We start from the raw sequence: 11,718 nt of genomic DNA, 5'->3' as shown, positions 1-11,718 counted from the left end.
TAAGACCTAGGGGTAGAGGTTATATAAGTGGCATGACGAAATTCAAACTGTAAATATACTCTAATTACGCCGAAAATGAAACTAACTAGCCGCAATCTGTACACATAGGATTGAAGGGACAGTCGCAGCTAACAAACCCCTAGCTAGTGTTCACAAAAATTAATTGTCATTAATGACACCATTGTTAGCTTTGTAAGACCTTGGGATAAAAGTGCCTTGACAAAATTAAAACTGTAAATATAGCTACTATAGTTATGCCGAAAGTGTAGCTAGGTAGCTACCATTGTGAATGGGACATATAGCTAGCTAGCTGCTCCTCCTAACAAAACGCCTGACGTTGATAAAAATGCCTTACATTGAAAACGGACACAACGTTAGCTTTGTACGACCTTGGGGTAGCTGTGATATAAGTGCCGTGACAAAATTCAAACTGTAAATATATTATACTTATGCCGGCAGCTGGCCGCGGAGCCCCGGTAGTGCAGTATCTAATCCACAAAGGGTGGCTTTGACCTGAGAATGGAGTCCAGCAGGCTGCCGCTTTCCTGTCAGACTGTGTGAAGCTCCTAAAGTCCGACACGTCTTACCAAATTTACAATTAGCCATCAATTTTCGTAAAACGGCCCATATTTGAGCTTTATATAGTTGATTTCTCGCATAAAAAAGTCTCAGAAGTGAATTTGGTAACGAAACATTGAAGTGTCTGGAATATGAGATTCTGTCGCGTCTCTAATGTGTGTGCATGGGGATTCGCTCAACCGATCAGCGCGCTTCTCTAACGTGTGTGTATGGGGATTCGCTCAACCAATCAGCGCGTAGCTCATCTAAATATTCATGAGTATACCATATTTGGAAGAAAAGCTCTTGTTACAAATAGGGCCAAAACACAGGGATGCATAACGGCCAATAAAATATCAACCAGGCCATTTTTAGCCCAACCAATCGTTCCCCAGCAGAAGAAAAACACCTCTGCTGTATCAGTCAATGAAGATCCCGTTCAGAAGATAATTGCGCATTAGGAGACCATAAGAAATAATGTGAAATACCCTATATAATCATTCTATCACCCCTTTAAAACATTGTTAGTGCCTTGTTTGACGCTTTTTTTTGAAGCTTTATTCTGCTTTTTTCTAGGATTTCAATGCCTTTAAATGCTTTTTTCAATGTTTTTGTCACTTTTATGTCATTTTAGTCAACATTCTTTGATGTTTTTTTAAACATTTTAATTGCGAAGAACGCTGAGTTGAACCATCAAGGTTATTTGGGGGGAATTTTGTTGAAAGAAACGCACATTACTGCTATAGAAAACTTTGAAAAGGGGTCAGACTTGACCCGAGGACAACAGGAGGGTTAAATCGACTGCAACGCAATTTTTCACATTTCCCCAATTTTTACTGTATTACTGATACATTCTTTGGTAATAAATACATTAACTACAATCTGATGTGTAGTTCACTTTAGATTAGTCACAATTGAATTGAATGGTGCTTAACAAATGCACATTCAGAAATGCAAACAAAGTATTAATATTGTCAATGTACTTTATATTTGCCTCTGCCTCATACAGGCTGTCCCTCCCTCCCTCTTCTGTCTTTTTCTATGTTAACACTGAAATAGCAAATATATCGATGGTGATCAATCTTCCATGGAAAGGGGGGTAATAGGGCAGCAGCTATCGTTTATTTTAGTAATCGAGTATTCTACCGACTATTCCATCGATTAATCGAGAAATTGGATAAGAAATGCTTTTGCTTATATGCTTATAGTTAACAGCAATAGTAAATATACAAATGAGAGGTTTAAATCGTTTTTGCCCCCTTCCCCTTCATGCCTCTGGCTCATTTCACTGTATATAAAAAAGAGCTGTTCACTAAGCCCAGGTAAATGTGACTGTACAAAGCTTACAGCAGGGTTATTCAACTACACTGTTGTTGAACTGTTCAGGGGGACACATTTCAAGAAAGCTAATTCTGAGTGAGGAGAAAGAATGCAGACATAACCGGCATGGTCCGATCATGTCATTCACGTGCATATTAAGTAGCGATGAGGTTAACCACTCCAGCGGGGAGGCCTGGTTTGTCTCCGGCAGCAGCTAAGTTTACAAAAATTTGTCCAGATTTCAAAAAGATTCTGAGCATTCATAGACGTAGCATTGACGCCCTGCTATTGTGGTAAGATAGTTCGATTGTACAATAGACACACTGTACAGAGTGTTCGTTTTTTTTGCAGCTTAAAATTATCCCAAATTTCCCGTTGTTTTTCATGACAATTTTCAGCTTTGAGTTTGAAGTAGTTAGAAAGGGGTGAGTACCCCGAAGATTAATGCTGTGGTACTCTGGTGGAAAACATCAGGCTGAAAGACAATTACTGCCACAAAGTTCAAATATCTTGAGGTTTATTGTGCACATGAAAATATTACATTTCTATTTTGCTATTTACAAGAAAGCCTTTTTGTAATAGTTTCAAGATGATTGTGCTCTGCAGACATGCATAGTAAGTAGCTAATGAAGGAGGTCCATTGCTGGAACAGCACTTCTAAAGCAAACATTCAACAAACATTTTCAGTGGTGTTGAACATTTTCACTACTTTTAAAAAATGTAAAGCACTAATGTACGGGGGACAGCACACACTTTATGAGGAAGCTTTTTAGGTTTCAGACCCCAGACAGACGGACCCCCTTTAATTCTGTATGGAAGGCCTGATTTGATAACAACTTTGGCTCCAGTTTGAATATGAATCTTCAATGTCAGTCTGCTGTCAAGCCAAATTCCCAAGTATGTATGTGGCTCAGCAAGAGTAATATGGATACCATGTAAACTTTTAATATCAGGATAGTTAGAGATGCCAATGCATGTAGAGAATACCATCTACCTGGTCTGATTGGCTGACCTTGAATGCAGCTAGATAGTCGCGGTATCACAAGATCACATGAAACTCCATCTTTTCAGGCTTCAAGTAATGCATTTGTGTCTCAACTACCAGCTTATCGAACCAATCAGCTTCCGGTATGGAGCTACTGGTAGCTACGGGCTGTGGTTTAGGTGTACAGTATGTGATGCCTGAGACTGTTTAGTGAAAAACACAATGGCAGATGTTATAGACCGATGGTATATCCAATCACGTGCCAGATATTTTCTTAAGTGCCTGCCCTTTTCCAAACCGTTTCCAATGATGGCTTCTCAGATGGTTCTGTGTAACACATCATCTGGTGCATCATCAGGTTACTGATCTGCAGTTAGTTACTTATCTACTTATCTCAGTTAGTTACTACAAATCTTTGATGAAATGAAAGTTCTGTTAATTGCATCATTAAAATTGAACATGTTCAGTGCTGTTGCACTACATGGAATATAATGCTGTACAAATGAAAATCTACTATCTTAAAGTGAGATGAAGTCAAAAAAGTGGGCCAAGCAGCATTTCCAAGCCCTACTGCTCACATACAGGAAACAGCACACAGTTTATGGGGTGAAGGGTTGAGGGTAAAGCCCACACGTGGAGTCAGATCCAGTTCATCCTCTGAAACTCCAGGAGGAGGAGTGAAACGAAAGTGCTGCAGCAGGGTGGTGAAGAAGATGAAGAGCTCCATCCTGGCCAGACCCTCTCCGAGACAAACCCTGCGACCTGTGTGAGTGTGAGTGTGTGAGAGAGCAAAGGAAAATGTTTATCTCATCTACAAGTGAATGATCATCAAGAAGTGATAGCTAAATTCACCAACCTGCAGAAAACGGCATGAAGGCTTCTCTCTTGAAAAACTTCCCATCTTTATCCAAAAAGTGAGCAGGATAAAAGCTGTGTGGCCTCTCCCACTCGCTCTCATCATACAGGACAGATGTTAAGAGAGGAAATACCGTTGTACCCTGTGGACCATACACCATTTGAAAAGTTTTATACTTGCTAAGAAAGAAATAATTCACCTAACACAGAAAGTAATGGTTCAACAACTGTCCCAAATGACAACTCCGATGAATGTTTTATTCGTCAGCAGTAGGAATGGGGGCTGGGGACGCCTAAACAATTGTTTGTTTTTTTCGCCCTGTAAGCTAGTTTAGCTGGCTGAAGGCTTGCCACCATGATGCTGACGTCTACCTGCAAGATTGACAAAACACTTTGTTCTACAGCAGCCACACTGGCTGGCCACAAGGCTGCCTGGACATGTGTCTGCAGACATTTATTCCTGAGTGCAGGCATCGGCTGATGCTGATTCAGAATGGCATAGATCCACCTGAAAATCCATGCGTATGTCTTTATCCGCACACAATGTGGTCTTTATAAAGGAAGAAAGTGCGGTGAGAATGTGGGCACCTCAGGAAGACTTCAGACCAGGCATACACGTGGTTTTAGCTGAGATAGCTGCTGGTGAAGTGATAAAGAGGCGGTTAAATATCTATTGTGGTTGTTTAAACATTTCACTGATTGTGATTGTATTTTTTGCTACAGAGCATTCTGTAAAATTTCATGAAGGTTTTTTATAAAATTTCATGTGAAACTAGTGTAAAATAGGTGTTTTATGACCTGACCTTCTTAATGAAGTGACCCTGGAAGGTGATGTCTTGGCTCGTTTTGTGAGGCACTGCTATCGGGAGGATGCTGGCCAGTCTCTGTGTCTCATGGATGACAGCGTCGGTGAAGGGCAGGTTCTTCCTGTCCTCAACCTGCACTTGACGACTTCCTATCTCCCTGCTCAGCTCCTCTTGGACCTGGTCTGGGAGAGGAGACGTTTTAGTTTTCATGAAGACGATTTGGTGACACACTATAATAACCATTATTACTAAATGGTAAATTCATAGTAATTTAAACTTTTGTTTGCTACTTTCAAATCTTGCTAGCTTTTCAACATTACCAATCCTGCCTTTAAATTCCTTACCTTGTATTTTTGGATTCTTGGCCATGAACAGAAGTCCCCATCTCAGAGTAGTTGCTGTTGTGTCAGTACCAGCCCCGAAAAGATTAATAACTGTCTGCATAAGGTTGCGTTCGTGGAAGTAACTGTTGGCAATCCCAGATTCCTGCAGGTCAATATAAATTGGAGCAGTTATACAGACAAAAAACTTTTGAGGTAGTAGTAGTGATGGTGGTGTGGGTTGCACTTAATTCCTTCTCACTGATAACTCTACTGTTGGCTAAGGGGGACTGCCCATTGTTCCGACCTCTCAATAACCTGAAAAATTCCCTTTCGTCCTACAGCTCATTAGTCCGACGTCCCTTTGTTTTGAAAAAAATAAACCCTCTTCTCCGACATCCCATTGTTCTGACCATATAGGCTTTTGTGGATCACCTCCCATAATCTAAAATCTGAATCAACAATAACAAGCGGAACTGGTTTTCTCCAGCTTATTAACACATTTAAAACAGCCAAGATGAGGTGTCTTCTCACTTGTCAAGTTAGTTTCACATTGGCTATTGCTGGGATATGCCCCATTCCTATTCATTATCATTGCAGGCTTATGGAAATATACCTACATATCCAACCCAAAACTAACTTTACCCTGTTGGACTTTGGACTTAGCCTACATTTTCATTTCAGTTTTTCAAAGATAGGCTAAACATTAATATCTATATTAATATATATTGCTACACATGGTTTTCATCAACAAATTCAAGCAGTCAGATATGTATGAACAGACGAAAGGCAAAAATAAAAAAAGTAGTGACCGGAAAATTAACAGGTGCCTTCCTTAGGCAATAATCGATTATGGTCTGTCATTGCATCGATGCAGAATCCTACAGGTCCGCATCGCAATGCATCGATGCAATGATTAATTTCAACACCCCCACTGTTGGCCAGGGAAGGTAGACAGACAAAGACATTATAGCTTGCATCTACGCATCAGGGACTGCCCATTGTTCCGATGACCCGTTATTTCAAAACACCAATAGTCCGAAAAAAAAAAAAGATTTGTGGCCTGCAATCAGTGAATAATGTGCAGCTCTACAGACTTTACGGTAAGTGAGTATTAAGTGACATTTCATTCAGATATCTTGAGGTGTGAGTTAAGGGAACCCTTTCAAAATGGCAATGCAAGTTTTTTACCTCGTCAAAATGTAGCCTATTGTTGGAGCATTTTTTAACTCCCTTCCTGAAAAGTTAGCTTAATATAGTTGGTACCAATGCATTCCTTAGGTCTTCTAGGAATTTATAATTCAGACATGGATCGATTCTGGATTCTGAATCGATATTGGATCGTTAAAATGAAAATCAATTTGAATCAGAAAATGTATTTCTTAGATCCAGCCCTATTCATATAGCAAATTTAAAACCAACCCGAGTTGACCAAAGTCTTTAAAATAACTTAAGTAACATAACGTGGTAATGGCTAGAAAGCGGTAGAGATTATAATACTATCACATGCTCAAATAGATAAGTAACGGAACAGGAAGGAAATATAAAACACAGAAGAGTTAAAAGTGAGGTATAAATATCTTAATTGTTAATAGCAATGAGCATAATAGTGATGATAAGCTTCCCAACCTCCAGATTTAGCTTTCGGACCAGAAAGGCATCCACAAAGCCTCTGCACATCTGTGGATTGAGGGTCTCTTTCAAACGACTGAACAGCTGTAAGTTATGTTTCTTGTTGACAGCAAATATTGTCTCCATTTCCTTCTTCCCACCAAACCATTTACCGATCCATGGAAACATGTTATACAACTGTTTACAGAAATATAGATGCATCAGTATGTACAAAAAGTATTTAACATTCAAGTAAAGAATCCCATAATTTCTTCAATTTAGTTCAGTCGTATTATGTATTTGAAAATCACAATGCTTAAAGTCTAAGCTGAATGAACAAATGGAATGTCACCTGTACTGATGGGGAGCCCCCAAGTTGAATGTTTCTGTTGGTTCGATCAACCAGGGATGTAAACTCTGGATCATCATATTCAAATCTGCTGCCATAAACAATGGAGCAGATAATATTAGAGACTGCATAGTTTATTGGTTGGGTTGTATCAAAAGCTTCACCTGTAACAAGGGAAACAGGAAAAAATCCAAGTCATGAGTGTTGGAAATAGGTTGTGTGCCATTTTGTGATAATTGAACAAAGCCTCTCTCCTCAAATCAGAACCAACCTTGAACCAATCCTTCTTTCCACTGAACCCTCCTTGTCACTATCTCTGAGCACTTGTAACTGCTTTCAGAGTCAACTTACAAAGGTCGAGCCAGTGGATGATAATATACAAATAATGAAACAATTGTGATTGGATTGTTTCATTAAAAGAGGATTGACGAAACATTGTTCATCATGCAGTAGGTTAAAAGTCACTTACCTTTATATGTCTTGAACACTTCAATGAGGTGGTCACATTCCTCAATGATTTTGTCCTCACTCGCCTTCTTGCCCATCCCAAAGTCTCTCAGGTTAGTCAAAGCAAAGCGCCTCATCTCTTTCCACGAATCACCATTGGACCATAAAACCCCTGAGATTAAACATGTTTTTTTTAACTTAAAAAACTTGGAATGGGTAAAAGACAATAAGAGCTGTCCTTGATTAAAGACATTCTTATTTGTCCACTTTAAATGTTTTGACCAGAGATGTTCTAATAAGCTTCTTGGAAATAAGTAATTCAGCATGAAAAATGCAAATGACTGCTCGACTTAAGAAAGCTTAGTTTCCTACGACCAAAACGGTCTATGAGTTAACAATCTTAAAGACAAACATTTACTGGAAAATAAACAGAACAGGAAAATGATTTTGAAAAAGCTCTTTCCTTACCATGTCCTTGATTAGATTCCTGCATTATTAACATTGGATCTCTTTCACCAAACTCATCAGCATAGTTGACAAGTGCCTCTTTCACTGTCTTGTACCCAGCCAGGACCACCACTTTTTGGGGTCCCAAATACACAGTGAACACTGATCCATATGTCTTGGAAAGCTAAGATCAGGGGCATAATGTCATGATGTTTTTATTTATTTATTCTTTTCCATAAAACAAACAATGTGATAGAATAATTATTGTAACAGTGTTGCTGCCTGGAGAGCACACACACACACAACAAATCCCCCTAAAAGAAAAGAATGTATTCCTTGCCTTCAGTAATGTGTTGTAGGGTCTCTTGAGATCAAGCTGCAGCAGGTTCCCAATTAGGGGAAATGGTTTGGGTCCTGGAGGTTCTTTTCTGTCTTCCTTTGAGCTGAAGCTGGAGGAGCAGATGAGGTAGACGAGTAGCAGGACCACAAGACCCCCCAACAGGGAGATAGAGCTGGAGGACTGGAGAAAGATATCTAACATCCCCATTACTTTAAAAAAGTGTCCTGAGGTTGCTATTTCACTGACAAAATATGTTTCCTCCTGGAGCCTTTAGTTTTGTGAGTGTTCTGGTTATCAGGGATTTCACAACTAACCCTAAACTGTAGCAATCTTCCCACTACCTACCGTACTGTGATTGGTGTTTTACTTGTGGGAACAACATGTTCCCACTAAGCACATGAAAGCTTTGCTGACCTTTGCTACTTTTGCTCTCCCCGCTGCTCCTGCTCATACAGAGTTTCAAAACCTCCACGTCCACTGTTGATAAAAATGTTTTTATCAACATAATGAGGAAACATACATACATAATACTGCAATGCCTAATATATACACAACACATTCTCATGCTGACCTGTATCATACTTACATGTTTTCATTGGTGTCAAGTCTTTTAAAAATTATGGCTACACCTGGATATCAAACTGAGGCTGCACTACAGTCTAAACAGGGTTAATATTTAAACTAGGGATGCCATGATTTTATGGACTCCCGATCATTATAAGTTGATATTTACTAAAAACACGTGATCGGGTGCTCGGCATTAACCTCTTCTAGCCGGCAGCAAACTACTACACACATGTAAAACATGTGGCCGAGAGCAAACATTGCATGCTTGTACTTGATTGCCTGTTCATGTGAAGTGAAGTCCTCCCTCCCACCCACATTATTGACCAGGACCTGCACACGTTTGCTCAGGCGCGCACATGCTACTACAACCAAAGCAATAATTGGAGAGTCGAGCAGCAGAGCATGGCCAGTTTAAGCTCAAATTTGTAGAGAGTGAGGGGAAAAAAGGCTGAAAATGTGGCAGAGAAAAGCCAGATAGGAACACAAGCAATGATAACTAGTCGATTTGGTGTCTATTCTTAACATCGCTGCATGATGCTCACTTAAACGCCATAGAGACCACCTGCCTGTCTGGGGAGTGTGTCCACTGTCATTTCCACTCTTCCCATTCATTTTTTTTTAAAGATTATTTTTTTAGCTTTTCCGCCTTAATTTGACAGGACAGCTAGGTTAGAAAGGGGTGAGAGAGAGAGAGAGAGAGAGAGAGAGAGGGGGAAGACATGCAGGACACCTTGGACCTCTGTGTAGAGGCATAAACCTCCAAGTATATGTGTGCCTGCTCTACCCAATGATCCAACCCAGCCACCTTCCCATTCATTTCTATGGGAGCAGGGTTTTTGGAGAGTTTCAAAAGTTAGTTTAGTAGCAAAGATTTCATGTGAATATACAGCACATGGCATTTTTGTGCATTGTAAGCTTTATATTTTCCTGCGACCGCATCAGTAGAAAACAAACAAACGTATACTTGTCTGCTTGCAATATGAAAAGAGTCTTTGTATCATTAGCAGATTTTCCCATTCAAAAACGTTCATATATGCGCTATTTTTTGGGGGAAAGGAGCCCTTTTCGACAATCTTAAAAAAACTACAGAACTAAAACCACTTAGGTTTAGGAAAAGATCATGGGTGGGGTTCAGAAGAACTACGCATGTAACAATTAAAGTAACCCACGGGACACAAATTGGACACAAACCAAGGTCTCCTGGGTGAAAGTCCTGTGTTGTCTGTCTAATATTGCTTTGGACGGGTTTACAGTTGAAAGCCTGCTGAGTCCCGTACAAATGTTCAAGGGTGCCTTGTATGTCGTATCAAACACTGATGGCCATGACAGAGCGTCTGTATTTGATGCCCTGAGAATGGGGCTCCAGACTAACTTTTTTCACTGTAACTGAAATCTTTTAGGGGCACAGGCATAAAATGTAGGGGCGCACACCTTAAATCGACCTGCAGTGCAATTTTTCACATTTCCCCCATTTTAACTGTATTACTGATAAATTCTTTGGTAATAAATACAGAAACTACAATCTGCGGTGTAGTTCACTTTAGATTAGCCACATTTGAATTGAATGGTTCTTAACAAATGCACATTCAGAAATGTAAACAAAGTATTATTATTGTCAATGTACTGTATATTTGCCTCTGCCTCGTACAGGCTCTCCCTCCCTCCCTCTTTTGTCTTTTTCTATGTTAACAATGAAATAGCAAATATATCTATGGTGATTAATCATCCATGGAAAGGGGAGTAATAGGGCTGCAGCCATCGATTATTTAAGTAATCGAGTATTCTACCGACTATTCCATCGATTAATCGAGTAATCGGATAAGAAAGGATTTAGATTTATTGTAAACAGCAATAGTAAATATACAAAAGAGAGGCTTTCTTTTTTAGAAAAAGCTACATTTTTATTGCCTAAATAGCATTCAATAACAGGGATAGATGCTAATATTTTTAAGCACTGGTTGCATGCGGCACCAAGCCCCTTATTCTGTTGGCAAAAGTAACTCTTTGGTGGCCCAAATGTAAATTGTTTTTGCCCCCTTCCCCTTCATGCCTCTGGCTCATTTCACTGAATATAAAAAAAGCTGTTCACTAAGCCCAGGTAAATGTGGCTGTATAAAGCTTACAGCAGGGTTATTCAACTACACTGTTGTTGAACTGTTCAGGAGGACACATTTCAAGAAAGCTAATTCTGAGTGAGGAGAAAGAATGCAGTCATAACCGTCATGGTCCGATCATGTCATTCACGTGCATATTAAGTAGCCGTGAGGTTAACCACTCCAGCGGGGAGGCCTGGTTTGTCTCCGGTAGCAGCTAAGTTTACAAGAATTTGTCCACATTTCAAGATTCGTAGCATGCGTAGATGTAGCATTGACGCCCTGCTATTGTGGTAAGCTAGTTTGATTTTACAATAGACACACTGTACAGAGTTGTTGTTTTTTTTCAAAATAAAATGATCCCAAACTTTCTGTCGTTTTTCAAGACGATTTGCAGCTTTGAGTTTGAAGCAGTTAAAAAGGGGTGAGTACCCCGAAGATTAATGCTGTGGTACTCTGGTGGAAACATCAGGCTGAAAGGCAATTACTGCCACAAAGTTCAGATATCTTGAGGTTTATTGTGCACATGAAAATATTACATTTCTATTTAGCTATTTACAAAAAAGCCTTTTTGTAATAGTTTCAAGATGATTGTCCTCTGCAGACATGCATAGTAAGTAGCTAACAAAGAAAGTCCGTTGCTGCAACATGAGCACTTCTAAAGCAAACATTAAAAAAAAATGTCTTAATTACATCAGTGGTGTTGAACATTTTCACTACTTTTAAAAAATGTAAAGCACTAATGTACGGGGGACAGCACACACTTTATGAGGAAGCTGACAGTATTTTTACAGTTTCAGACCCCAGACAGACAGACCCCCTTTATTTCTGTATGGAAGGCCTTGTTTGATAACAGAGGTGGTGATGGCCTATTGGATATGACCCATACCTTTGGTGTGGGAGATCCGGGTTTGATTCCCACTGCACTACATCAATCATTGTGTCCCTGAGCAAGACACTTAACAACAGTTGCTCCAGAGGTGTGCGACCTCTGATATATATAGCAATTGTAAGTCACTT

At 39.7% G+C, this 11,718-nt stretch overlaps 1 protein-coding gene across 1 annotated transcript; it reads right to left on the bottom strand.

Annotated features, from left to right (window-relative positions):
• Positions 1-2,378: 2,378 nt before the first annotated feature.
• On the bottom strand, positions 2,379-8,345 carry LOC114572725 (cytochrome P450 2K1-like). Its single transcript, XM_028604448.1, has 9 exons — positions 8,039-8,345; positions 7,720-7,882; positions 7,274-7,423; positions 6,808-6,968; positions 6,474-6,653; positions 4,869-5,010; positions 4,522-4,706; positions 3,720-3,861; positions 2,379-3,625 (listed from the first exon to the last, which is right to left on the bottom strand). The coding sequence occupies exons 1-9, from the start codon at positions 8,243-8,245 to the stop codon at positions 3,438-3,440; spliced, it is 1,518 nt and encodes a 505-aa protein (XP_028460249.1). The 5' UTR covers positions 8,246-8,345; the 3' UTR covers positions 2,379-3,437.
• Positions 8,346-11,718: the final 3,373 nt, after the last annotated feature.

Source organism: Perca flavescens, chromosome 18 (assembly GCF_004354835.1).
Source record: "Perca flavescens isolate YP-PL-M2 chromosome 18, PFLA_1.0, whole genome shotgun sequence".
Classification (NCBI taxonomy): domain Eukaryota; kingdom Metazoa; phylum Chordata; class Actinopteri; order Perciformes; family Percidae; genus Perca; species Perca flavescens.
Note: the sequence above shows the minus strand (reverse complement) of the source record. Positions and strands in the feature narration are given on the sequence as shown.